Source organism: Bufo gargarizans, chromosome 2, assembly GCF_014858855.1.
Source record: "Bufo gargarizans isolate SCDJY-AF-19 chromosome 2, ASM1485885v1, whole genome shotgun sequence".
Classification (NCBI taxonomy): Eukaryota; Metazoa; Chordata; class Amphibia; order Anura; family Bufonidae; genus Bufo; species Bufo gargarizans.
Window position 1 is genome coordinate 616490455 of NC_058081.1, and position 26481 is coordinate 616516935.

The 26481-nt window shown below is 43.9% G+C and overlaps 1 protein-coding gene across 1 annotated transcript; it reads left to right on the forward strand.

The window, feature by feature from the left end:
* On the forward strand, positions 1–26481 carry EXOSC10 (exosome component 10). Its single transcript, XM_044278330.1, has 25 exons — positions 1–140; positions 2615–2751; positions 4610–4733; positions 4854–4958; positions 5526–5688; positions 5884–5992; positions 10572–10647; positions 11585–11695; positions 11901–12044; positions 12757–12947; positions 13027–13183; positions 13802–13950; positions 14059–14109; positions 14415–14526; positions 15418–15465; positions 15545–15620; positions 16748–16854; positions 18401–18496; positions 19958–20032; positions 20108–20201; positions 20280–20353; positions 25204–25366; positions 25509–25570; positions 25970–26046; positions 26366–26481. Exons 1-25 carry the CDS (start codon positions 21–23, stop codon positions 26394–26396), a joined length of 2652 nt encoding a protein of 883 aa, XP_044134265.1. The 5' UTR covers positions 1–20; the 3' UTR covers positions 26397–26481.

The window sequence follows — 26481 nt, forward strand, 5'->3', positions numbered from 1 at the left end:
CACCGCAGCCCGTTGGCAAGATGGCTGCGCCCGCTGCAGGCGTGTCGAGCAAGATGCAGAAACCCGGGGGCAGCGAGGGAACCGAAGAGCGGTTGGCAGAGCCCATCCCCGGTTTCCCTGACACCGACGCGTTTGTCAAGGTCGGTTAGAGGAATCCGTGTTGTGACCGGGAGTGGGCGCTGTGCATCATGGGATGCGCTGTGGTTATATATGTATTACGGTCCACAGCTGCATTCATCATAAATAGTTATCTTAATAATATACTTTTGGATCACTTTTACACCATCTGCTTGCTGTCAGTGAATGGAGACATTTATATCCAGAAGCTCATTACAATGTGGATGTCTGATACATTGTAACAAACCATTGACCTGTTGTCAGCTGAGCATCTGGATGTATAGAAGATGGTTTACATCAGGCATCCTCAAACTGCGGCCCTCCAGCTGTTGTAAAACTACAACTCCCACAATGCACTGCTGTAGGCTGTTTGGGCATGCTGGGAGTTGTAGTTTTGCAACAGCTGGAGGGCTGCAGTTTGGGGATGCCTGGTTTACATTCATTGAGAGCAAGCAGAGATTTAAAGAATAGTGAGGAATTGAAATACAAGTTATAGTGAAAAAGTTGCAGAACTTTTCATTGCACATGGATTATACACCAATCAGCCTTAACTAAACTATTTAAAGAGTTTGTCCAGAAGGCCTTCTGTAGCTGACGGCAGAGCTGCAGTGACGATCGCCATTCACTACAATGTTGGTGGCGCCATCGTCTGTCAGCGGAGCTATACAGAACAGCTGATCAGCGGGGGTGCGGGGTGCCGGTCCCCTGACAATCTGCTAGTGATGGATTATCTTGGGGATTCAGCTTGGGCCCCCGTCCCTCAGTGCTTGTTGGCCAGGGGCAGGGGAGCACATAGCCTTCCTGCTGCCTGAGGCAAACATTGAAAGGGCACCCCCCCATGCCAAATTCTTAACCTAACCCCTTTCCTCCAGCCAGAGGTGTAAATTGACCAGTATGCACTTTCTATAATGCCAGTGTCTTAGGTGGCACAAGGGTCTTTGGGCCCCCTCAGGCTCCTGGGCCCGGTAGCGACTGCTACCTCTGCACTCCCTATAGCTGCGCCCCTGAGCTGAAGGCATCTGTGTTGGTCCCATGTTCATATGTGTCCGCATTACACCTAGAGGCTCTGCTCCCTCTGCACTTTGACAGGACCAGGTGCGATGATGTTTGCACCTCCTGTCAGTCAGAGTAGGAGTTGTTGGCAGTCAGAGGTCGGCATGGTCGCTCTGGCCAATCTGCACAAGCCTATACACAGCAAGCAGTGATGCATTGTGTCTTCTGTGTACAGGGACAGCACGTAATGATGACCCAAACAGTGGGGAGAAGTTCACTAGGAGCTCCAAATTAATCTACAGCGACGTTTGAGAAGTACAAGTCATCGGGGACCTCCAGGTCCTGATCTCTGTCACCAGGACTTGCATTATAAAATATCAGTTATTTTGGTGACTTTGGAGCCCCTAATAAACCCTCTCACCAGTGTTTGCATTTCTGTCCGCCTATCTCTGTATACACCCGGATGTGACGGTGGCACTACCTGGGAGGGCGCTGCCTTTGGGTCGGATGTTCTGACACCTTTCTATCCTAACCAGCGCTACCTTTTCCCAGCCGCTTGTCTGAAGCGCAGCAGCCCTTCTGTGGTATTGCATTGAGAGCCTGGAGCTCAATGGAGCCCCATTGATGCTTTTACTCAGTCCTCTAGGCATCACAATTGGCCCTAATCAGTCATTCATATCCTCCCGCTTGCCCATATTTCCTGCTACCAACACTGACTGACACCCCACTTGCTGCCTAATATAGCGCACCCTATGACAGCTGCTGTCACGTAATGATCAATGTTATTCACTTCATGGGCAAGTGGTTTTAATATTACAGAGGTAAGACTGCAGCTGAGCTCATTACGGGACTGTATTAATTATAGCCAAGTTTTTCTGTGCGGTGGTATTTACACCATAGACTCGGACTTATCCATTCCCCACAGGAACTTTTATTCAGCGAACATCTTCAGCATATTGCGCTATTATGTGCTGGATTTCAACCACTATTGTTCACATCAAGTCACTTTATTTTTTCACTATGTTTATAAATGTAATCTCATTTTAATCAAGTTTATATTTCAGCACCAGACATTCAGTCAATTTATTTCATCTTATCACTTTGTATATTATATTATTGGAATCCCTATTTCTTGCTGCATTATTTTATGGTCGACCATAGCTATTGTTTTAATTGCTTTATATTATCTTATCCATTTTATGTCATTTAAATTAGTTATTTTAAGTAATAAAATCTGAGTGTGTGCCATAGTTCTGAGTGCTCGCTTCTATATTTCTATAAGTGGTTTTAATATTATGGCTGCCGGATGTATGTTTCCATCATAAATATTTGACAGTTATGGGTCTCATTTTCCAGGAGAACCTGATTGCTTCTTCAGGTTGGCCGGTATCCCCCCTAGTCAGTGAGATGTTCGGAAACGACCAATTGCTGACTAGTTGGAGCAGGTTGTCCTGCTGTGTTCCTTCAAGTGGAGTCTCACTTTTCGTTTTCTTCTTGTTGTCAGCACGCTCTCGGAACAGTCGTCGGCGCCACAAAGACCTCCACTGGACTCCCGCAATGTGGGGATGAGTACGACTTCTACCGCAGCTTTCCCGGTTTCCGGGCCTTCTGTGAAGCACAGGGGGATCGGCTCCTTCACTGGTAAGAACAGTGTTCTACGTACCATACATTGTTTCAAGATCCCTGCTTACTGTCAGCTAATGGGAACATAGTGGGGAGTGTATCCAGCCCAGCACTCCAAAACTCTCATTTCAAAAAGCCACATCATATGGTTTTGCGACTTGTCCAAAAATATTAGACTTTTTGCATTTTCACATCTCTCACTGCAGTTTTGAAAAGTGGGCGGCAAAGTGAGTGTGGTTAGCGGTGTTACTCCAGATTTATTACTAATAGTCACAAGCTCACTCCATGACCTTCATCATTTGCATGTAAGGGATGTATGTAGTGGGCTGAACCTGTTCTATACGCAGCAGGTGTCGGCTGTGTAATGTGGCTGACACCCCGCTTCAATGACTGGTATCGGAGGTGTTTCCAATCCTGGTCATTTAAAGGGGTTGCTCATTTTTGTAATATTGATTACCTGTTTAAAGAGACCGCAGCGTTCATACGAGCACTGCCTTCTCTTCGATGTTGACGCTGCAGCGGTGAGCAGTGTAATTACAGCTGTGCAGTCCCCTTTCACTTCAATGGAACGGCTCCGTCTTATTCCCTTGAACTAAGGCTTGTGCGACTTTTTGTCCGGCAGAAAGCTAGCATTTATACCAGAAAGCAACGGGATAGGAAGGCAGTGGTTCCCGCAATTGTCTGGCTATGCCGGATATAGTGAATCCAGCAGGTTGTTCCTCTGCGGGAGCAGCTTATAAATGATGTGAACATAGCCTAAAAAGTGATCAAAATGTCACATGTACCCCAAAACGGTGCCGATAAAAGCTGCATCTCATCCTGCAGAAAAGCAAGCTCGCACGCAGCTATCAAGATGGAAGTATAAAGACGTTATGGAGGTCAGAACATGGTAGAAATTTGGTATAGGTGTAAAGATCAAAGTTCAAAATATGAGTAATTAAAGAGGTTGTCCCATAATTACTGTAAAAAATTATAATCAGACATCCTATAGTACATAACAGTCTCTATCTAACAAAGCTAGAACCAGCCCTGTACCTCACATGGATCCAGAGATCTCCCCATTCATTGATCTGCTAGATTTATATCAAGCTGACAGCTCAAGGGGAGTGTCTTTTGTGCTGCAGCTCAGGGGGCGTGTCCATGATCTCCCTATCACAGCTCAGGAGGCAGTTGCAGGATGAAACTGAGCATGTGCGGCCATCTCGGTGAGCAGGTCAAAGAAATAATAAGCAAAAACACAGCAAGTGGCGCTAAACAGATATATTTTATTGAATAACTCAGTGGCTGCACAAAATTTTTAATTACATGCAATTACAAAAGTATTCACATCCAGGTGCTGGTTTGAAAGCTGTGGGACAATCTAAAAATTAGCCCTCATACAGCTATGTGAAGGGAATAATTAAAAAGTTATGGCTTTTGGAAAGCAGGAAGGTAAATACAAAAAAAAAAAACGCTAAATAGAAGATTGGCTTGGTCCTTAAGGACTCGGGCAACACTAACTTGAGATATTGCCTTTATGATACATTCCCCCCATGGTTCAGAGGCTGAAATCCTGTCCGGACCTTAAACTGCTGAGGATCCTCTGAGAAGGCTATGGACATGTTTACCGCGTATCGGGAGCTTTTTCTGGTGCACATACGAAACAAAAATTGTTTACGTCGCAGAGCATTGTCTACACGGGATACAATTGTAACAAACCCTCAGCTGTGAGAAGTATTAGATCAGGATGAGATTTCAGCCTCTGAGTTTAGACAGTAATGCTCCCACGCACTTACAGCAAGCAAAGATCTTGAAAATGGCAATAAATAGATATAATGTATAAAAAGTTGTTTAACTTTTCTATATTTTTTTCATGTGTTTGTTCTTCTCCCCGTAGTATGAGTCGGATTATGCAGTATCACGGCTGCCGCAGTCATCTGAAGGATCGTGGCAAAGTCACAGCACTGGAAGATAAATATGATTTGCTGGTGGATGCCAATGATGCGGTCCTGGAAAGAGTTGTAAGTTCTGCAGTCCTCAGCTGCAGGTGTCGCAGCGCAGACTATTCAATGATCTCTGAAAAGAGGCGTCACTGCTGCTCATATTACATTATTAGAGATTAAAGGGACCTTTCATTTCAGGGTATTTTACTTGATGAGGCCTCTGGCGTCATCCGGAATCAGCAGCCAATCCTCCCTGCTGGACTGCAGCCCCCGAAAACTATAGTCTCCAGCTGGAATCGAAAGGTGAGAAACTGAAGCGGCTTGAAGCGGCTCTCCAGGCTCCTCCACAGTCTGCATGCAGCAGGCTTACGGAAATGGCCGAACAGTCAGCGATCGGAGCTACACTATGTAACTAGATCCCATTCACTGCTACAGAATGTTACGGAAATCACGGATCACCGGACTATAAGAGGTTTCTGTAATTCCGGACACCCCAAACCAGCGCTTACTGTGGTTATTGCCATCTTGGCCGTGAAAGGCAAAGATGTGACAACCCCTTTAAGTTGCATGTAGTTTGCAGTTCAGCATGCACTGACTTCCTCCTAGGCTTATGCAGATCAGCTGTCTGAAAAAAAACACAGTGCTGCAGTGTAAAGCATGAAGGAGGGACAGAGCAGGCAATAGATTTATTTCAGACTACTTAAATGGACCCTGCAGCTAGGCTGGAGTGACTGACTATAGCTGTGTCCTAATGGAGCAGAAATGTAAGGGTAGATGGACCAGCCTCCTGAGACAGTAAGATGATTTTCCATTACATGGGGGCCGCAGTAGACAAGTGTGTGTGTAATTCATTTTGTGCTCTGTCTGTAGAGTGACCTATCCAAGAAAGGCAAAGCGGAGACGTTCCGACTGCTGCATGCCAAGAACATCCTCAGACCACAGCTGAAGTTCAAAGAGAAGATCGATAGCTCTAATACCCCATTTGTCCCAAAAATCTTTGTGAAACCCAATGCGCAGAAGCCACTGCCTGAAGGTGAGTTTACAAAGGCTCTTCCTAAGTGTCCTGCCAGAGTGCCAGGAAATACTGTCTGTAGGTACTGAAGGAAGTAACACATGACTACATAGGGTTTGTTTGTAGTCTGTAGCCGTAGAAACACAGTCCTACATAGGATCTGTAGACACAACACAGGAGTTTTTTGTGTGGATTTTATTGTCAATATTTCCTTAGTGCTCAAGAGCAGGCGGGACAAGCAGCAGCGTCCTGAAGACATGGATGTCTCCCCGGCTCTTGCCGACTTCATCCATCAGCAGAGAATGAAGCAGCCTGAGGAAGACATGTAAGCTAAAGGGATTGTCCCACCAGTAATTATTATATTTATTGTACAGATCAAGACAAATTCATGATATTTGAAATTCATAGGCATTAACCCCTTAAGGACCAGGCTCATTTTCACCTTAAGGACCAGGCCATTTTTTGCAAATCTGACCAGTGTCACTTTAAGTGCTGATAACTTTAAAACGCTTTTACTTATACAGGCCATTCTGAGATTGTTTTTTCGTCACATATTGTACTTCATGACACTGGTAAAATAAAGTCAAAAAAATTAATTTTTTTGCATAATAAAATACCTAATTTACCAAAAATTTGGAAAAATTAGCAAATTTCAAAGTTTCAGTTTCTCTACTTCTGTAATACATAGTAATACCCCCAAAAATTGTGATGACTTTACATTCCCCATATGTCTACTTCATGTTTGAATTATTTTGGGAATGATATTTTATTTTTTGGGGATGTTACAAGGCTTAGAAGTTTAGAAGCAAATCTTGAAATTTTTCAGAAATTTACAAAAACCCAATTTTTAGGGACCACTACAGCTCTGAAGTCACTTTGCAAGGCTTACATAATAGAAACCGCCCAAAAATGACCCCATTCTATAAACTACACCCCTCAAGGTATTCAAAACTGATTTTACAAACTCTGTTAACCCTTTAGGTGTTGCACAAGAGTTATTGGCAAATGGGGATGAAATTTGAGAATTTCATTTTTTTGCCTAATTTTCAATTTTAACCCATTTTTTCCACTAACAAAGCAAGGGTTAACAGCCAAAAAAGACTGTATCTTTATTGCCCTGACTCTGCCGTTTACAGAAACACCCCATATGTGGCCGTAAACTACTGTACGGCCACACAGCGGGGCGTAGAGTGAAAGCTGCGCCGGATGGTTTTTGGAAGCCAGATTTTGCTGGACAGTTTTTTTGACACCATGTCCCATTTGAAGCCCCCTGATGCACCCCTAGAGTAGAAACTTCCATAAAAGTGACCCCATCTAAGAAACTACACCCCTCAAGGTATTCAAAACTGATTTTACAAACTTCGTTAACCCTTTAGGTGTTGCACAAGAGTTATTGGCAAATGGGGATGAAATTTGAGAATTTCATTTTTTTGCCTAATTTTCAATTTTAACCCATTTTTTCCACTAACAAAGCAAGGGTTAACAGCCAAACAAGACTGTATCTTTATTGCCCTGACTCTGCCGTTTACAGAAACACCCCATATGTGGCCGTAAACTACTGTACGGCCACACAGCGGGGCATAGAGTGAAAGGTACGCTGTATGGTTTTTGGAAGCCAGATTTTGCTGGACAGTTTTTTTGACACCATGTCCCATTTGAAGCCCCCTGATGCACCCCTAGAGTAGAAACTCCATAAAAGTGACCCCATCTAAGAAACTACACCCCTCAAGGTATTCAAAACTGATTTTACAAACTTTGTTAACCCTTTAGGTGTTGCACAAGATTTAATGGAAAATAGAGATACAATTTCAAAATTTCACTTTTTTGGCAGATTTTCCATTTTAATATTTTTTTTCCAGTTACAAAGCAAGGGTTAACAGCCAAACAAAACTCATTATTTATGGCCCTGATTCTGTAGTTTACAGAAACACCTCATATGTGGCTGTAGACCGCTGTACGGGCACACGGCAGGGCGCAGAAGGAAAGGAATGCCATACGGTTTTTGGAAGGCAGATTTTGCTGGACTGGTTTTTTGACACCATGTCCCATTTGAAGCCCCCTGATGCACCCCTAGAGTAGAAACTCCATAAAAGTTACCCCATCTAAGAAACTACACCCCTCAAGGTATTCAAACTGATTTTACAAACTTTGTTAACCCTTTAGGTGTTGCACAAGATTTAATGGAAAATAGAGATACAATTTCAAAATTTAACTTTTTTGGCAGATTTTCCATTTTAATATTTTTTTTCCAGTTACAAAGCAAGGGTTAACAGCCAAACAAAACTCATTATTTATGGCCCTGATTCTGTAGTTTACAGAAACGCCTCATATGTGGTTGTAGACCGCTGTACGGGCACACGGCAGGGAGCAGAAGGAAAGGAATGCCATACGGTTTTTGGAAGGCAGATTTTGCTGGACTGGTTTTTTTGACACCATGTCCTATTTGAAGCCCCCCTGATGCACCCCTAGAGTAGAAACTCCAAAAAAGTGACCCCATTTTAGAAAGTACGGAATAGGGTGGCAGTATTGTTGGTACTAGTTCAGGGTAGATATGATTTTTGGTTGCTCTATATTACACTTTTTGTGCGGCAAGGTAACAAGAAATAGCTTTTTTGGCACGTTTTTTTTTTTTGTTATTTACAACATTCATCTGACAGGTTAGATCACGTGGTAATTTTATAGAGCAGGTTGTCACGGACGCAGCGATACCTAATATGTATACAATTTTTTTTATTTATGTAAGTTTTATACAATAACTTCATTTTTAAAACCAAAAAATTGTTTAGTGTCTCCATAGTCTGAGAGCCATAGTTTTTTCAGTTTTTGGGCGATTATCTTGAGTAGGGTCTAATTTTTTGCGGGATGAGATGACAGTTTGATTGGCACTATTTTGGGGTGCATATGACTTTTTGATCGCTTGCTATTACACTTTTTGTGACGTAAGATGGCAAAAAATTGCTTTTTTTTGCACAATTTATTATTTTTATTTTTTATGGTGGTCACCTGAGGGGTTAGGTCATATGATATTTATATAGAGCCGGTCGATACGGACGCGGCAATACCTAATATGTATACTTTATTTTTATTTATGTAGGTTTTACACAATGATTTTATTTTTGAAACAAAAAAAATGATGTTTTAGTGTTTCCATAGTCTAAGAGCCATAGTTTTTTCAGTTTTTGGGCGATTATCTTGAGTAGGGTCAAATTTTTTGCGGGATGAGATGACGGTTTGATTGGTACTATTTTGGCGTACATGCGACTTTTTTGATCACTTTTATTACCTTTTTTGGGAAGTAAGGTGGGCAAAATTTCAATTTTCTCATAGTTTTTATTTTTTTATTTTTATGGCGTTCACTGTGCGGGGAAAGTAACATGACCGTTTTATAGATCAGGTCGTTACGGACGCGGCGATACCTAATATGTGTAGTTTATTTTATTTTTTTAAATTTTTATTCAGTGATAAATGTTTTTTTTTTTTATCTTAACTTTTTTCACTTATTTTTTATTTTTTTTTGACCCAGACCCACTTGGTTCTTGAAGATCCAGTGGGTCTGATGTCTGTAAAATACAGTACAGAACCTATATAGGTATCTGTAACTGTATTTTACTTACACTGAACAGATCTATGCTTTCAGCATAGATCTGTTCAGCACCATGGACAGCAGGACGCCTGAGCAGGCGTCCTGTTGTCATGGGAACCTTCCCCGTCTGCTCAGTTATGGTCAGAACTGCGCAGACGGGGAAGGGTAAGGACGGGGCTCTGGGGGGGCTGTCTGGGGGCTCTCTCCCTCTCCCATCGGGGGGCTGCAAAGGCACAGCAGCCCCCCGATCGGAGAGGGAGGGAGCTCCCTTTTACTGTTAACCTTTTCCATACAGCGGTCCGTACGGACCGCTGTATGGAAAGGGTTAAACGGCTGACATCGCATCAACGATGTCAGCCGTTTATACCAGGGTGCCAGCAATGTGCTGGCACCCTGGTATACCCACTGTACACCAACGATTATTCAATGGGAGGCGGGCGGGGGATCGCGATCCCGCCTGCCGCACCGCCCGCCTCCCGCAACGCCCCCACCGCCTGCGACACCCCCCCTGCACCACCCGCTGCCATCAAATCATGCAGGGGTGCGGGGGGGGGTGTACTATATTGATTTTAGACACTCTAAAGTTTCTGATCCCCGCGGTCAGGGACCGCGGGGATCAGAAACTGCAAAAAGCGCAGCAAACCGCAGGTCTGAATTGACCTGCGGTTTGCTGCGATCGCCGACACGGGGGGGTCACATGACCCCCCCTGGCGTTTTAACAGGATGCCGGCTGAATGATTTCAGCCGGCATCCTGTTCAAATTAACCCCTGCGGCGCCGGAATGCCGATTTTAAAGTCAGGACGTACCGGTACGTCCTTGGTCCTTAAGGACTCGGGAAATAGGGCGTACCGGTACGTCCTATGTCCTTAAGGGGTTAAAGGGGTTGTCCGGGTTCAGAGCTGAACCCAGGCAGCCCCCCTAACATGAGCATCTGAGCTTTTTTTTTTTATTTTTTTTATGAGATCCGGTGACGTACCGGGCTTTCCATAGGGACTGTTAGGCGGAGGCATCCGCCCAGCATTGAGCCCGGTGACATCACTGGCCTAGGAGAAGGCTGCAGACCCCCACCGATCAGATACTCATGATGTATCCTGAGATAGGCCATCAGTGTCAAATTCCTGGAAAACCCTTTTAATAGCCCTTTGAACTTGATTCATGGGAAAACCTGCTGAAATGATGCCTGTCCTGAGCCATAACCAGATGTCCCCTGCTGTTGTCTCCTTTATCATGAACACATGGAGGTGGTTGCTATGGTTTTCAGCATTTGTCACATGTGCCCAAGGACCATCTCATTTCTGTAATCTATTTACTCTATTTTAGGTTCTCACATCCATATCGGTATGAACTGGATCACTTTGTTCCTGTGGAGTCATCTCTAGAAGTCCCAGAGATCCAAGTGAGTGTGACATAATCGGAGGAATTTATAGCGTAGGGAATTCCTGCGCCAAAGATGCTGCATTCGCACAACAGTGAAAAACATCCGTGTGACAACCTTAATTTTTTTATGGTCATGTGAATGTCCCCTAATACATCAGAATGTATAGCACCTAATAGGGCGCAAGGAGAGGGGCATATTCAGTATGGTAGGCCTTCTGCTATATATAAGCGTCCTGTACTTTACTGTCGTAAAGTGGTTTTAGTGGTTGACAGAATATAAAGTCAACTCTTTTCTGTTTTGCACCATCTGCCAGTTCTATAGACAAGGTGTAAAGTATGGACGTTTCCTTTTGGTTTGCCATGACTGTCAAGAGTTGTGTATTTCTCGCACCTTAAAGCGGTTGTCTCATCACAGACAGTGGGGGTATATTGCTAGGGTATGCCCCCATTGTCTTATAGGTGCGGGTCCCACCGCTGGGACCTGCACCTATATTGGGAACGGAGCCCCGAAAGTGGTGGCTGGAGGACTCCAGTTCGGCCACCACCATGCGCTCTCCCCATAGAAGTAAATGGGAGCGCACCACGCATGACCGGCCACCACTCCCATTCACTTCTATGGGCCCGACTGAAATGGCCAATTTTCCGGCGCCCCCATTGAAAATAAATGGAGGGCGGCCGCGCACGCGCGGTGCGCCGCCACCACTTTTGGGGCTTAGTTCTCGATATAGGTGAGGGTCCCGGTGGTGGGACCTGCACCTATAAGACAATAGGCGCATATTTTATTGATATGACCCCATTGTCTGTGACGAGACAACCCCTTTAATATAGTGTGTGAGTTTATCTAGTGTATATATGATCATGGACATAGCCTTGGCAGACAGAATCTAATCCGCCATACTTTACATTGTTGGCTGCAGTTTATGCATGGTTCTAATCCCTACATCCTCTGTCCTCAGCTCTACCGCCCCCTTAACGAGACCCCCTTTCACTTCATCACCACTCTGGATGAACTGGTGCAGTTGAATGAGAAGTTGCTGCAGTGCTCGGAGTTTGCTGTAGATCTGGAGGTGAGGAGAACTATGGGAGGGCTTTGAAGACTTTAGTGAATAACATGAGGGTGATTAAAGGGGTCTGCTATCCACATAATGGGTCATAAATGTAGGATTGCGGGAATCCAGCCACAGGGACCCCCAGTCATCCTACATTTATGGCCTATTGTGATAATTGATGTTTATGGGATATCCCCTTAAAATATTCTTCCTTGTTCCGCAGCATCACTCGTACAGAAGTTTCCTGGGTCTCACCTGCCTCATGCAGATTTCTACCCGCACAGATGACTACATGATCGATGTTCTGGAGCTGCGCAGTGACCTGTATATACTGAACGAGAGCTTCACAAACCCTGCTATTGTCAAGGTCAGAAGCCAAGGAAATGATGCCATGGGGTAAAGCTGCTGCAAGAATAGAAAGAGGAGGGACAGAAGCTTCAAGACATTGAAGACCCCAATTAAGCAGCGGCTAGTTGGGGGGTTGTAATGTATGTACACTTCGGTCCCAACAGAATAGTGAGTGCAGCTCTGGAATATGATACGGACTCAGGATGCGTACAAGTAGTATATTCACTTCTATGGGCCCGGCGGAAATAGCCAATTTAGTATATAGTATATTACACGGTAACTCCACCAACAGAATAGTGAACAAAGTAGTAAAGGAAAAGCCGGTGCTGCGTGGGTTCTATAGAAACTAATTTATTAACGGTAATAGGCTCAATCAAAGCCTGAGAACACGTAGCCCATCATCCGTAATACATTAGTTTCTATAATACTCAAGCAGCGCCATCCTTTCTTCTCCTACTTTGATGTACTCATTGGGGCAGTGAATCCTCCCTGGTACCCCACTTCAAATGCAGCTTGCGTCTATACACCACATATTTGATCAGCGTTGGGCCTAAGGTGAGTGTTTGTTTCTTTTGGCTCCCCTACCCCTTCTGTGTGGTTGCAGTTTATGCACGATGGTGGTAACAGAATAGTGAGTGCAGCTCTGAGGTATAATAGACTCAGAATCTGTACATTTGTAATATAAACTGTAAATGTTGAAGGACACTGAATACAATTCTGTAATTCTTCAGGTTTTGCATGGCGCAGATTCAGACATTGAGTGGCTCCAGAAGGACTTTGGCTTGTACGTTGTGAACATGTTTGATACCCATCAAGCAGCTCGTCTACTGAACCTGGGGAGGAATTCTCTGGACCATCTGCTGCGATTCTACTGCAGTGTGGAGTCTGATAAGAAATACCAGCTGGCTGACTGGAGAATCCGGTAAGTAAAAACCTCATGTGCCTCCGGCTTCACCAGGGAGGATACCCTGTAACTCTAATGAGCTGTATGTGGTTAACAGACCACTGCCAGAAGAAATGCTTCAGTATGCCAGAGCCGATACCCACTACCTGCTCTATATCTACGACAAGATGAGGACGGAGCTGATGAATGCCGCCAATGGTCAGCAGAACCTTCTCCAATTAGTCTGGCAAAAGAGCAAAGAGATCTGTCTGAAGGTAATAATGTTGTCATATGATGAATAATGTTAAGTCTGTGTGGTGGCTGTATTGCATGACAGGGGGCAGTAGTATAGTAGTTATGTTCTTAAACATATTAGTTATATTATAGTTATATTTTTGTACATAAGGAGCAGTATTATAGTAGTTATAATCTTGAACATAGGGGGCAGTATTATAGTAGTTATAATGTTGTACATAGGGAGCAGCATTATAATAGTTCTATTCTTGTACATAGAGGGTGGTATTATAGTAGTTATAATCTTGTACCTAGGGACAGTATTATAGTAATTAATATGCTTGTGCATAGGGAGCAGCATTATAGTAGTTCTATTCTTGTACATAGGGTGCAGTATGTAGTAGTTAATATTCTTGTACATAGGGGGCAGTATTATAGTAGTTATGTTCTTGTACATAGGGGGCAGTATTATAGTAGTTATATTCTTGTACATAGGGGGCAGTATTAGTAGTAGTTATATTCTTGTACATAGGGGGCAGTATTATAGTAGCTATATTCTTGTACGTAGGAGCAATATTATTGTAGTTATATCTTGTACATAGGGTTCAGTATTAGTAGTAGGCCTTGCACTATATGAAGCTACTTTGTTTGTTACACAGAGATTTGTGAAGCCAATCTTTACAGAGGAGTCCTACCTTGAACTGTATCAAAAGTTAAAGAGGCATCTCAACACACAGCAGCTGGCCGCCTTCCGCCTTCTCTTTGCCTGGAGAGACAAGATGGCACGACAGGAGGATGAGAGCACGGGGTGAGCATATCGATATGCTTATCTGTAGAGCTCATTATAGCCAGGAAGCCCCCAGCTTGTTTGGACAAGCTCGTTGTTTTATACTCATGGTTTCTTTTCACGTTACAGATATGTCCTACCTAACCACATGTTGATGAAGATCTCCGAGGAAGTTCCCAAGTAAGTGCTGACTACAGAAGCCCAATAATAAGAAGGACATAGGAAAGTTTATGTTAGGTCTCAAATACAATGAGGAACAGAAGTACAAAGTATATTATAATTGTTGTGCAAGTGTTAATTATACAATGAGCTTTTCTAAAAACTGAAAAAACACAATAAATCATAAGGTTATTACCAAATGGAGTCACAAAGCTGTGTAGTCTACAGTACTCTCCTCCTCTAGTGTCTGTTTTGTACATATGAGGGCAGGAGTGACTAGGTTCTTGGTCACTGAATTTGCCTGTTATATTCCTTTTTTTCTTTAGGGAACCCCAGGGGATAATTGCCTGTTGTAACCCAGTTCCTCCTCTCGTAAGACAACAGATAAACGAGTTGTCTCTTCTCATTCAGCAAGCTCGGGAGAAACCGTTAATGAAGGTATAATAGATATTTGGTGCTGGAACCTGTTTTCGCTTTGTTTTCTAATGATATCTATAAAAGTTCTTACTGTTGGCCATGAGAATGGTCAATTTGGCTACTAAGGGCTGCAATATTTTGTTCATCTCTGGTTGCCAGGTACATTGAAGGAACCACTTAAAATTAAAGGCACAATTCAAACACACAAAAAACTCATAGGAACGTCCTCTCGTTAGCTATGATCTGGCAGTGTAATACCCAATGAACAAGCTTTTGCTGGCGGCAGATTGTGCTGTTTAGTTACAATCTGCTGCCAGCAAACAGCTAGTCGGAATGGGCAAGAGTGATGGTGTGACAATCGCTCCTGTCCATACTATGGAGAAGATTGTTGCATGTAATGGTACCGTCCACTGATGAGCAGGCGATTCGCGGAAAGGAACGCTTCCTCCCGACAATCTCCTGCCACATTGCTGTATGTAACACAGCCTTAACTCTTTTTAGTATTCATCCCATTATCACAAAGAGGATTGCAATGACAAGCTAGGTCTATAGATAACACAGGATTCACCATTCATGATATATGATGGTTGCAGCTTATCTACTCCCCCTTCCTGCACAATAACCTCTGCACAGGTCACAGAGCATATCTAGAAAACTCTCCGATCTATTGTGCCTGTGGTCCATGTGGCTGCATTAAAGCATATTTTTAAAGCCTGTTAACAGCATATTATGGGAGATGGCTGTCCCCCTAATCACATACAAAGGAGAATAAATAAATAAAAAAAAAAATACACAAAAAAAACCATAAACAGTATAGGTGAATATATGACAGTATAGGCGATAAATTCCTTTTGTCTTGCTTGGATTGAGAAGGTTATTCTTTTACCTTCCCCTCTTTCTTTTTCTATACAGTCAGAAACCAGCTCTGCAAAAAAGAAGGGCCCGATGCCAAACCCTGAGGTTGGTTGACCACCTGTGTGCAGTAAATGCTATCCCACAGTGGCCTGCGGTTAGTAACATCCCGTCTTCTCTCCTGCAGAAAATGGAGAATATCTTGTTTGGTCCTCATGATTTATCAAACACTCCCATGGGGCAGCTTCTTTTGGACGGGGCAGGTAAAAATACCTTGTGTTTGTTTGTTACTCAGTGTAGATACAATTCGCAACGCTCAGTTTCCTTTAGTCTGCCAAACTGTAAAACGAAAGGAAAGGTATGCAACACAAAAAGGACACTTTTGACCTCTGTTGGGTGAAGGGGAGACCTATAGATATGTTTGACGTACATGTCAAGAGCTCCAACCTTTGTGCACATAGCCTTAGGCTCCTATGTCAAGGTTTCCAGTGCATACACCAACCTTATGCAAAGATGTAAGAGCCGAAGGCTATGTTCATGTCGAGTTTGGAGCTAAATTTATCGATATGACTCCTTTCACTTAAAGGGGTTCTGCACTTTCATTTAACTGATGATCTATCCTCTGGATAGATCATCAGCATCTGATCGGTGGGGGTCCGACACCCGAGACCCCCACCGATCAGCTGTTTACAGCCTTCTCACTGTTCACTTGAATGGAGCTTAGCCGCGCCATCGCTAGTTGATACTAGTCGTGACGTCAGTGGGCCGGCGGTAAACAGTGAGAAGGCCGCGGTGCTGCTGGAGCACCGCTGCCTTCTCAAACAGCTGATCGGCGGGGGTGCCGATCAGAAGCTGATCTATCCAGGGGATAGATCATCAGTTAAATGAAAGTGCAGAACCCCTTTAAGTGGGGGGCTTTTTGTGGAGGATGGGATGGCGTAGTACACTATTCTGTTCAAAGTTATACAGTAAAAATAAAGCTTACCAAACTTAGGGTCCATTCACACGTCCGTTTTTTCTTTCCTGAACTGTTCAGTTTTTTGCTGAACAGATCTGGACCAGATCTGGACCCATTCATTTTCAATGGGTCCTGAAAAAAATCAGACATTGTGCTGTCCGTTTTTTTTCAGGACCCATTGAAAATGAATGGGTCCAGATCTGGTCCAGATCTGTTCAGCAAAAAACGGAACAGATCAGGAAAGAAAAAACGGACGTGTGAATGGACCCTTAGTATGTTCTGTTTACAGTGGTAGTGTAATGCCAACCCACTGTGGGGTAAGTCACAGCCTTCTGCCAGAAGTATACATCGGGAAATTCTCCTACAGTACATATCTCCTACATAGGCTATAAATGTGATGTAAACCCTCTAATCTAATTTGTTCTTGTCCAGCTGTAGAAATCTCAACAGGAAGCCTGTTCAGTGAGGAAGATCCCGCTCCTCCTGCACCACACAGTCCTGTTGCTGTGCGGGCCAAGGCTGTCATCACATTCTTCAGTGTAAGTACCACATAAGATGCACTAAAATGACTGTATAGGGTTCTTAGCAGCTTGAAAGAGGACCGCCTAATTTTCTCAAGAGTGTTCCTTAAGGGCTCATGCACACGACCGTATGCCCTCCGAGATGTACGGTCTGTGAGCGGAGTAGCATACATCGAGCGCACAGCATCATAGGTTACTATGATACTGTGCGCATCGGGCCGCCCGCGGGGCTATTGTCCTGTGCTCCTAAGATCATATGAGTGCAGGACAATAGTCCCACGGGCAGCCCGATGCGCACAGTATCATAGTAACCTATGATGCTGTGCGCACTATGTAGGCAGCTCCGGGACATATGGCCCCCTCACGAACTGCATGTCTCGGAGGGCATACGGTCGTGTGCATGAGCCCTTAATCCTTAAATGCATCTAAGTCGTGGTGCAGTGTGACGAGTATGGAGTGGGCTCAGGCGCTGAGCCTGCTCCATATGCACCACAATGATTGGGATCTCTGATTCCAATCCCAGTCATATAACCCCTCAGAAGATGCTGCGATCATTGGACCTGTGAGGTTAGGTAAAGGGTAGGGGCTCCCTCTACCCTTCTGATCGGAGCCCCTGTGGCAAAATCGTAGGATTCTGATCAGTAGGCATGACAGCCTGCGTCCTTGGAAAGTTCCCAGGCCTGTTGTGGATAACTGCATGGCTTCTCAGGGAGAGTGTCAGAATCCCATAAACTGCAGTAGTATTCTTTTGCGGTCTATGTGACAAGTTATCAGAAGATCGCATTCTCAAGTACTCTTAGGAACTAAAAATTACTGAAAAAAAGTTTTTTTATAAAAATAAACACAAAAGTAACAAGACTTCAAATCACCCCCTTTGCCAATTTTACATGTAATTATAAACAATAAAAAAATAAACATAACAGGTATCGCTACATCTGAAAGCATAAAAATATTTTTCCTGCATGGTGTATGTCATAACAGAAAAAAAAATCACTTTGCTATTTTCTATTTATTTTTGGTCAACTTGTTCCCCCCCAAAAAATGCGTGGCTGTCAGAATATAGCTATGCAGAGAACAAAAAAAACTTTGTTTTGAAAGTGTTGTTTTTTTTTTTAAGTAGTAAACCATAATAAAAACTATATTAATTTGGTATCGTCATAATAATACTGACTTTCCGAAAAAGATTTTCATTTTCAGTGGCTAAAAAACGGAATCCTAAAAACTGACGGAATTGCCATGTTTGTCCATATTAAATGTTGCCTTTAAAAATACTAACTTTTCCCACAAAAAGACAAGGCCTTATACGGGTATGTGAACAGAAAACAATACAAAAAAGTTATGATGTTAGGTAAGGAAGGAAAAATAAAAATGAAAAAATAAAATTAGGCTGGGTCTCGAAAGGGTTGAGAGACTTTCATACTGCCCCCTAATTACAGAGTGCTGAACAACAACTGGACAATGAGCCATGCTGTAGATAATTGATGAATGTGAATAAATGCTGCGGTTTTTGAGGCGAAAGCCACTTCCCTATGAAGCGCTAGGAGATGTTTTCTTCTTTTCTTAGGATCCTGAAGAAGAAGCTGATGAGCTGAACAGACTCTCTCAGTCCCAGATGAAGGCTAGAAGTATATTGGAGTCCTTTGACAACCCATTCCGCATGGTGAGATATTTTGACCTTTTGAATGCTCATCTTGGGTTACAGAAAGCTTAATTGGTGCCCAATAAAAAAATTCTGCAACTTTCTATGTTACGTTTCACTATTTTCAGGATCTCTGCTTGCTTTCAGTGTATGGGAATTCATGCTTGTATCTAGATGCTGAAAACCTTAATCTATAACTCATTGCTGTGTATCAAACTATAATGGGATCTCTGCCCAGCTGGATGAGGTGGCCGCCAGCTGCCACATTCAGATGGAGAATAAACGGCGAGTGTGCTCAGCTCTCTTCTTGTAGTTATGAAAACAGCTTTGCTGCCATTAAGCATTTTGTAATGGAAATATATCAATTTTCAAGATCTGTTTGCTGTCAGTGAATAGCGACCTGGACAGATCTATATCTACTCATACAGATGCACACTTTGTTACCCAGCTCTTTCTTGTAACATGCATGGCTGCTTCCTGTGGAATTGAATAGAGAGCAGCACACGTGCACCACTCCATTCATTCTCTGCCTGGATGCTGTGGCTGGCATCTGCCCCATCAGGCAGGAAGGAGACACCCCTTCACATATGTGTGGGTCAGACAGGAAGATCCAAGGTGGGAATACCCTATTAAGATGTTTAATGTAACCTAAACAGTGGGTACCATCTTCTTTGGGTTTTATGTTAATAAAGCTAAATATCTCCATGTCAAGATCTCTGTTTGCTGACGGTGAATAGATACTGAGTTTACATCCAGAAGCTGTGATCCAGTCCTGGAGGAGACCAACTGACATACAAACAGGGCTTATCGCAATTAAAGGCTATGTCACCTTTTGGGGGGCATTTTTTAATTATTGCATTGTACTCATTTTAAGCTGCAAATCATATTTTTTTTATTTGTCTTTATTACACACATGGAGCCCTTTTTTCTGTACAGAGCTGAGATGCTCTGATAGAGGGATCAGAATATTCTCTTTACCAGTTAATCTGACTGGCTCCTTATCTCTGCTCTCTGACATTAGAAACTGATAAGAATGTGGCTTAAATAAGTGTTTATGCCCTCTCAAATCAATAAATTAGGGATAAGGGTTATTAGATGACACAAAGTGAAAGTAAAAAGTACAATTCACACAGCTAGACAAACAGTTAACCCTTTGTGACAGAGCAGCTCAATATTTTTAATGAAGACCAATTGAAAAAAAGATTTTTAGCCCAAAATGAGTAAAATGCAATCATTAAAAAAAATTGCCTCCGGAGGTGTAGATGGCCTTTAATATGCACTGTAATGAGTCATGCATCTACGTGAGCAGAAATACATCTGTACGGGTTTTTAGCCTCTGGCTGATTCCATTCACTGGCAGCAAAGAGATTGAGAATGGGATGAAGTGTTTCACTGCACAATGATTAAGCTTTATTTGTATGAAATTAGAATTTCTGCTTCCCTGTGTTTGAGGTTCATTAAGGGTTAACTCATGTCTTTCAGTTTCTTCCATCCGATATCCGGGGTGCTCATGCCTCCCAAGCAGCAAAGTGCGACCCCAACACAAAGATGTTTGAAGTGAGTGATACAATATATCCCGTGCTGTGCCCGACCCTCCAGCCATAGGGCTGAGTCTCATCTTCTTCCTTGTAGATCAGTAACCGCTGGAAGCTAGTGAGCATAGCACAGCAAGAACGAGAGGCAAAGGCCAAGGAGGAGGCCAGGCAGAGGAGGCAGGCTGACAAAGGTACCCAGTGCCCGCTGTTTGTGGCTGCTGTGCTTAAGGTTCACTGGCAGTGTCCTTCATCTTTTGTTTTCTTTACAGCTGCTCGAGAGAAGGCCAAGATGGAGTTTCAAAGCAAAGCAGCAAATCTGAAGTCTGTGCGCGAACAAGTGATGGTGAGTGAGCGGGGTGACTCCTTATAGGTGTATTCCCAACTGAAACCTTAATGGCACACCTACAGGATATGTCATACATGTCTGATGGATGTGGGACCTGCACTAATCTTTAGAGCGGGCCCCCACATGTCACAAATTTCAGAGTTGGGAATGTCATCTATGAGACATTTATGTATATTCCTGTGGATATGCCATAAGTATCCGAGAAGGGAAAGCCCCATTAGTAGCGGTAATATAGATGTATGCTGTACTGCAGATTAGAGTCCATCTTTCAGCCAACTTGAATTATAAACCTTACTGTATAAGATATGCTCATGTCTTGAAGAAACACATCCACCTTAGGATACTACCACCATTTTATGTATAAAATAAGCCTTCTTAAACAGATGATTTGCTTACTTATCATGTACCGTTCTCTTACAGCCTGCATTTTGCTCCAGAGCTGCATTCACATATGTAATGTATGTACACAGTGATTCCACCAGCATAATAGTGAGTGCAGCTCTGGGGTATAATACAGGATGTAACTCAGGATCAGTACAGGATAAGTAATGTAATGTATGTACACAGTGACTCCACCAGCAGAATAGTGAGTGCAGCTCCGGGGTATAACACAGGATGTAACTCGGGATCAGTACAAGATGAGTAATGTATGTACACGGTGAGTGCAGCTCTGGTATATAATACAGTATGTAGGCTAATAAAATAAGTGTCATGACCAGTTAAAATTTTAGCAGTTATTGTTAATTTTTCTTTCTGATATTTTACGTTTTTTTAATTTATATTATTGTGGCAGTGTAAGGCTACTTTCACACTAGCGTTTTTGCTGGATCCGGCAGTGTTCAGCAAAAACGCTTCCGTTACTGATAATACAACCGTCTGCATCCATTATGAACGGATCCGGTTGTATTATCTGTAACATAGCCAAGACGGATCCGTCATGAACTCCATTGAAAGTCACTGGGGGGCGGATCCTTTTCGATTGTGTTAGAAAAAACAGATCCGTCCCAATTGACTTGCATTGTGGGTCATGATGGATCCGTCTTGCTCCGCATCCCAGGACTGAAAGCAAACCGCAGCATGCTGCGTTTTTCTCTTCGGTGTGAGAACGGAATGCATTTTGGAGCATTCCGTTCAGTTACGTTTTGTCCCCATTGACGATGAATGGGGACAAAACTGAAGCGTTTTTTTCCGGTATTGAGACCCTATAACGGATCTCAATACCGGAGAATAGAAACACTAGTGTGAAAGTAGCCTTATGGTTGTTATTTTGTAATAAAAGAACTTCAGGATGTAACTCAGGATAAGTAATATAAAATATGTACACAGTGACTCCACCTCCAGAATAGGGAGTGCAGCTCTGAAGTAAATACAGGATGTAACTCAGGATTAGTACAGTTCTAATCTAATGCCATTTGATGCATTTAATAATACTTTACTTCATATACACAGTAAAGTCACATTATTATGACCACCAGCTAATATCCGGAGTAACAGCCGTGTGCAGCACGGACAGTAGCTAGACAGACTGGGAGTGACTCAGTGAGGTCTTGGTAGGTTGTCACAGGTATCTGGAGCCATGCTGACTGCAGTGCATCCACAACTGCTGTCTAGGAGAATCCAACAAGATGATTTTGAGGTGTTTCCACAGTTGCTAATTTGGGTTCAGTAATAAGGGGTTCAGAGTAGTACTTGGTAGACTTGGTCATCCTCTTCCAACCACGTCACATTGTCAGATTACTTCTGTCCCAAGGAAGACAATCGGCATGTAGGGGTGTACGTGATCTGCAGGGATGGCTTCATATCTAAATCTGTTGAGAGTGCCTTCAACATGGATGAACAGGCCCAGAGAATGCCACAAAAAACATTCCCCAGACCATAACTGCCACCACCAGCTTGTGTTCTCTCAGCAATGGCTGCAAGGTGTTTATTCTCAGTTTCTCGTTAATGTCATTGGGGACACACAGCACCATGGGTATATGCCCAGGTACCACTATGGGAGGCGACACTAGATATGAAAAAGGTTTGCTTCGCCCAGGTGGGCTATACTACCCTCTCCACAGACACTAGGCTAACCAGTTTTAGTCTAGTGTCCGTAGGAGACAGACATGACCTGCTGTTTTTTTGTTTGTTTTTTGCCGGTCTTGCTGCTTTTTTTTATTTTTTATTCCTTTCTTTTCGTCTGCAGGATGGGGCTCCATTGTGGATAACCACTTTAGTTGCACCCCCTGCAGGCATGTACTTTGAGTACCTCGCCGGTCACCCAGTCCCCCTTTACTGTATCCGCAGTGGCTTGCCGGCACACACACATTAGTGCGAGTTTGCTGAAGGGGTGACCCTGCGACGCCTGAAGACGCTGTATGGTAAGTATTTCCCCTGCGTCCCCTGCCTCATTCCCCCGGGTTAGCCCCCCCCATGTATCGCTTTTCCACAGGAGGCCCCCCACCTGTTTTTCTTTCTCCGGAGGGCCCTCATTTTCCAGCGGTTCCTACCCGCCGACGGCGCACCTTTTTCGGCCACTTCATAAATCGAGGCCAGCTTTTCCTCCGTCTAGGTTTGGTTCTTTTCCCTCCTGGGTCCCCATAGGCTTGTTTCCCTGTTATGATTCTAATCTCTCTTCCCGTCTCCCTAGGTTCAGGTCCTGGTACCTGGGAGTTTGTTGCTACGGTTTGCAACTTAAATTCATATTGGCCACTTCTGGGAGGGAGCTTTCCCTCGATTTGAGAACTGTTCCTCCTTAGGCTGTTTGGAGTCCTCTCTCTTCTACTCCAGTATCTCTCAGACGAGTGTGTCTCCACTTGTATTACCAGGGCCTGTGACTGGATCCTTTTTTCCTGAGACATCATCTGGCCAGGGATTTCTTTGGTCTTAAATTTCACAGTGATGTTTTGTTCCAGTTTTTCTGAGGCTCGATTCTCGCCTCCTTTGTACGTGAAGCATGTCTTTACGTTCCCTTCTCCTGGCCATTACCGAAGACCCCCCTTCTCCCCTAGAGGTTGGCTGCTTTCTCTGGCACGATAGGGTTTCCACCTTCTCCTAGGGTGTATCTCTTTTCCCACCTGCCTTGCAGTGGAAGGAGGCTTGCTCCCTTTCCATGGTGAGTCTTTGCTATTCTTTCTCTCAATCGTTCAGCCTCCAGTGCTTCCTTGTTTCCGCTCTACCCTGGCCTTCAAATGGTGTTTGCCACCAACAGGCCATGTTTTGGGTCTGAGACAATTTAGAGTTTTTTCCTTGCCGGGTCCTCTTACTGGTCGGGTTCTCTTGCTTCCAGGCCTTATGAAATTGCCTTCCTTTTGCCGAGGGGTGGTCCACAGGGTCTTCCTTTTAGCTTGTCTCCAGGAAGTCTTTTTCTTGGTTCAGGACTGCTCCTGTCCTTTTCCCAGGCATTTTCTCTCCTGCCAGGTTCCCTCCTAGTCTATTTTTCAGGGGGAGCCCTGGTTCTTCCAGATCCTTCCTCGGGCTCTCTAGTGCACACTTGTTCAACTCTTGGTTCTTGCGTAGGACTTCTAGCCCTGCTCCCTATTCTCTAGCTTCTTAATTTTTCCCACCTTTTGGTGGAGCTGGGTGTTTCCCTTTGTTCTTTTTCTTGCATATGGCCTTTTTTTCCCAGGCAATTGTCCTTGGGATCCTGGCGGTCTCTCATAATTTTTTGGGGGGACTCTTCCTAGTCCTGGAGCCTCACTTCCTTAGTTCCTATCTACCATTTCATGCTATGGCCTCCCCTGGTCCTGTAAGAGAACCATGAGACCCAACACCTGTGCGCCCAACTTTTTACTCTGAGATTTCCTTCCCACCCTTGTGGACTGCTTTGGGACGTCCCATGGTGCTGTGTCCCCCAATGACATTAATGAGAAAATGTTGATTTTTGTACTTACTGTAAAATCAGTTTCTCGTTCAATTTATTGGGGGGCACAGATCCCACCCTTTGTTTTCATTTATCTTTCTGTCAGCGGGCTGCTGTTCTTTTTCCTTCCCTGGTTCAGGACATGTTGGTTCTTTGCTTTTGTTTCTCTCCTACTGCTTTTGGTACAAACTGATTAGCCTAGTGTCTGTGAAGAGGGTATAGCCCACCTGGACGGAGCCAACTTTTTTCATATCTAGTGACTCCTAGTGGTAGCTGGGCGTATACCCATGGTGCTGTGTCCCCCAAGGAATTGAACAAGAAACTGATTTTACGGTAAGAACAAAAATCCAATTTTCTCACCTAACACCTCTAAAGTCCACCCGTTCAATGAACCAGGAAATGTGACTTTTCAGAGAAGGCAACCCTTTGACAATCAGTGGCGAAAATTGAAGCCTTTTCTGCTGAGGCAACTTCATTAGCAGAGGTGCAGTGACCATCTGTCTGCTTTGGAGCCCCATGCACAGTAGGGTTCACTGAACTGTTTTAGGCAGACATCTGGTAGCCTCCTGGTTCATTTTGGTGGTGAGCTGCTCCACTGTAGCATGCCAGTCTGTCCTCATGCACTGTCATGGTCAGCGTTTACCTCTGACATCAGTGGCACATAGTTCTCCGCAGTTTCCATGTCCCTGATTCGTAGTGGTGCCATTTGTCCACTTGTGGTACACATTCACCACAGCAGCACGATAACTGCTCACAAACTGCACAGTTTCAGAAATACTGCCTTCCTTTGCCTCTAAGGCAATAATCATCCATTACTGTGAGTCTAATAAATCGCCCCTTTTACCCAAGACAGCATTAAGGGATATGTGTGCAGACAGCCTATTGCACACCTTTTATATACCCACCAAGCCTGCTCACGAATCGTGACTTCCTTCAGGGGCTACATGCTGCTGTGATTGTGGTAGTAAGTTTATTTTTATTTTGATGTCTCCCTTTTCTTCAACAGGAAGAAGCTAACAAGAAGCGTGAACGAGTAGTTAGTGAATCAGGGACTGAAACCCCAAAAGTGGGCAAGAAACGCGCCAAACACTCAGAGTCTGTGAAACCAGCATCTCAGGCTCCATTTACACCATTCGACTACAGCAAGTCAGATTTCAAAGTATTTGCAGGTATGTTTGGCAGTACATTGAGGCAATAAGTCTGTTGTCCACCAGATTGCATGAGACATGATTGAAGTATATTCAGTAAGGGATCAGCTCTTGTCTTCTAGTTCTGTCCTGTAATGAATGCCTAACTTCATATCCCTTGCAGGCAGCAGCAATCTGAAGAGTCAGTCTGACTTCGATCCCAATAAGCAAACTCAGCAAGGGAAGGTAAGCTGGAACAAAACCATTCTGCTAAAAAAGTGGCAGTGGCAGTAAAACGGATGATGTGCATTTTGCCTAGTTCGGGGCCGAAGAGGCAGACCATGATGTAGGAACTGAATCCCTGTCGCACACTGTCCTATCAGGGCATCTTATGATCTGATAATCAGTTTTTTGTTTGTATAGTCTGGATGGACAGGAATTTACCAGATATTGTGGCACTTCAGGCCCTCTGTGACAAATGTATTGGTTACCCCTGGTGGGTATTCCCAACCTCCTTCTAGGCAGACTGAAATGCGTAGCTCACTAGTTAGAGCATCAGTCCTCCTCGCAGTTTTTTTCCGGCACGGTCCATAATGTGTGAACCTGACATCAGAATTGATGTTTCTCCTGTTTTTTCTTATGCAGAAAAATCAATCGGCAAAGAAGGCTCACCAAGCAATGGGAAACAAAAGCATGTCCTTCACTGGTGGGAAATCAAACAGGTCTGTAACATGATGCCAGAGCGCCTGCTAAGTGCTTTCAGATAAGTTTGTATGTGTCTAGCATCCGGCGGAAAGGGACATTGGGGAGGAGCACTGTAAAGAGTTGTCAGCTGCTGTCCGCCAATCTGCATGTCTGGGGGGAGTTGTCAGCAATGTTGATTGGTAGCTGACAGGACCCTTTTTACAATTCGTCTCCTACATGTCCTTTTCAGCTGGACCCCAATGTGTTTCTTAACTCCTGTATTTTTGTGATACGGTTTATTTCTAGGAATATGGATATACATAACATCTTATCTTATCTCTCACGTTCTTTATTTAGGGGCTTCAGGCACAGCTGGCCTAAAAGATAACAAGATCCTTGTGGAGGGAGTCACGTTGGAATATGCCCATATTATTTTCTGCATTCTTTTGTTATTAAAGCTTTTAATTAGTGAA

What these genes read in the sequence shown, in the direction of transcription:
- EXOSC10 (XM_044278330.1), top strand. Translation starts at nt 21, where the DNA reads ATGGCTGCGCCCGCTGCAGGCGTGTCGAGCAAGATGCAGAAACCCGGG. An exon ending in GCCCGATGCCAAACCCTGAG is followed by an intron (nt 15,466 to 15,544) that starts GTTGGTTGACCA and finishes TCTCTCCTGCAG; the next exon opens with AAAATGGAGAATATCTTGTT. An exon ending in TTGACAACCCATTCCGCATG is followed by an intron (nt 18,497 to 19,957) that starts GTGAGATATTTT and finishes CATGTCTTTCAG; the next exon opens with TTTCTTCCATCCGATATCCG.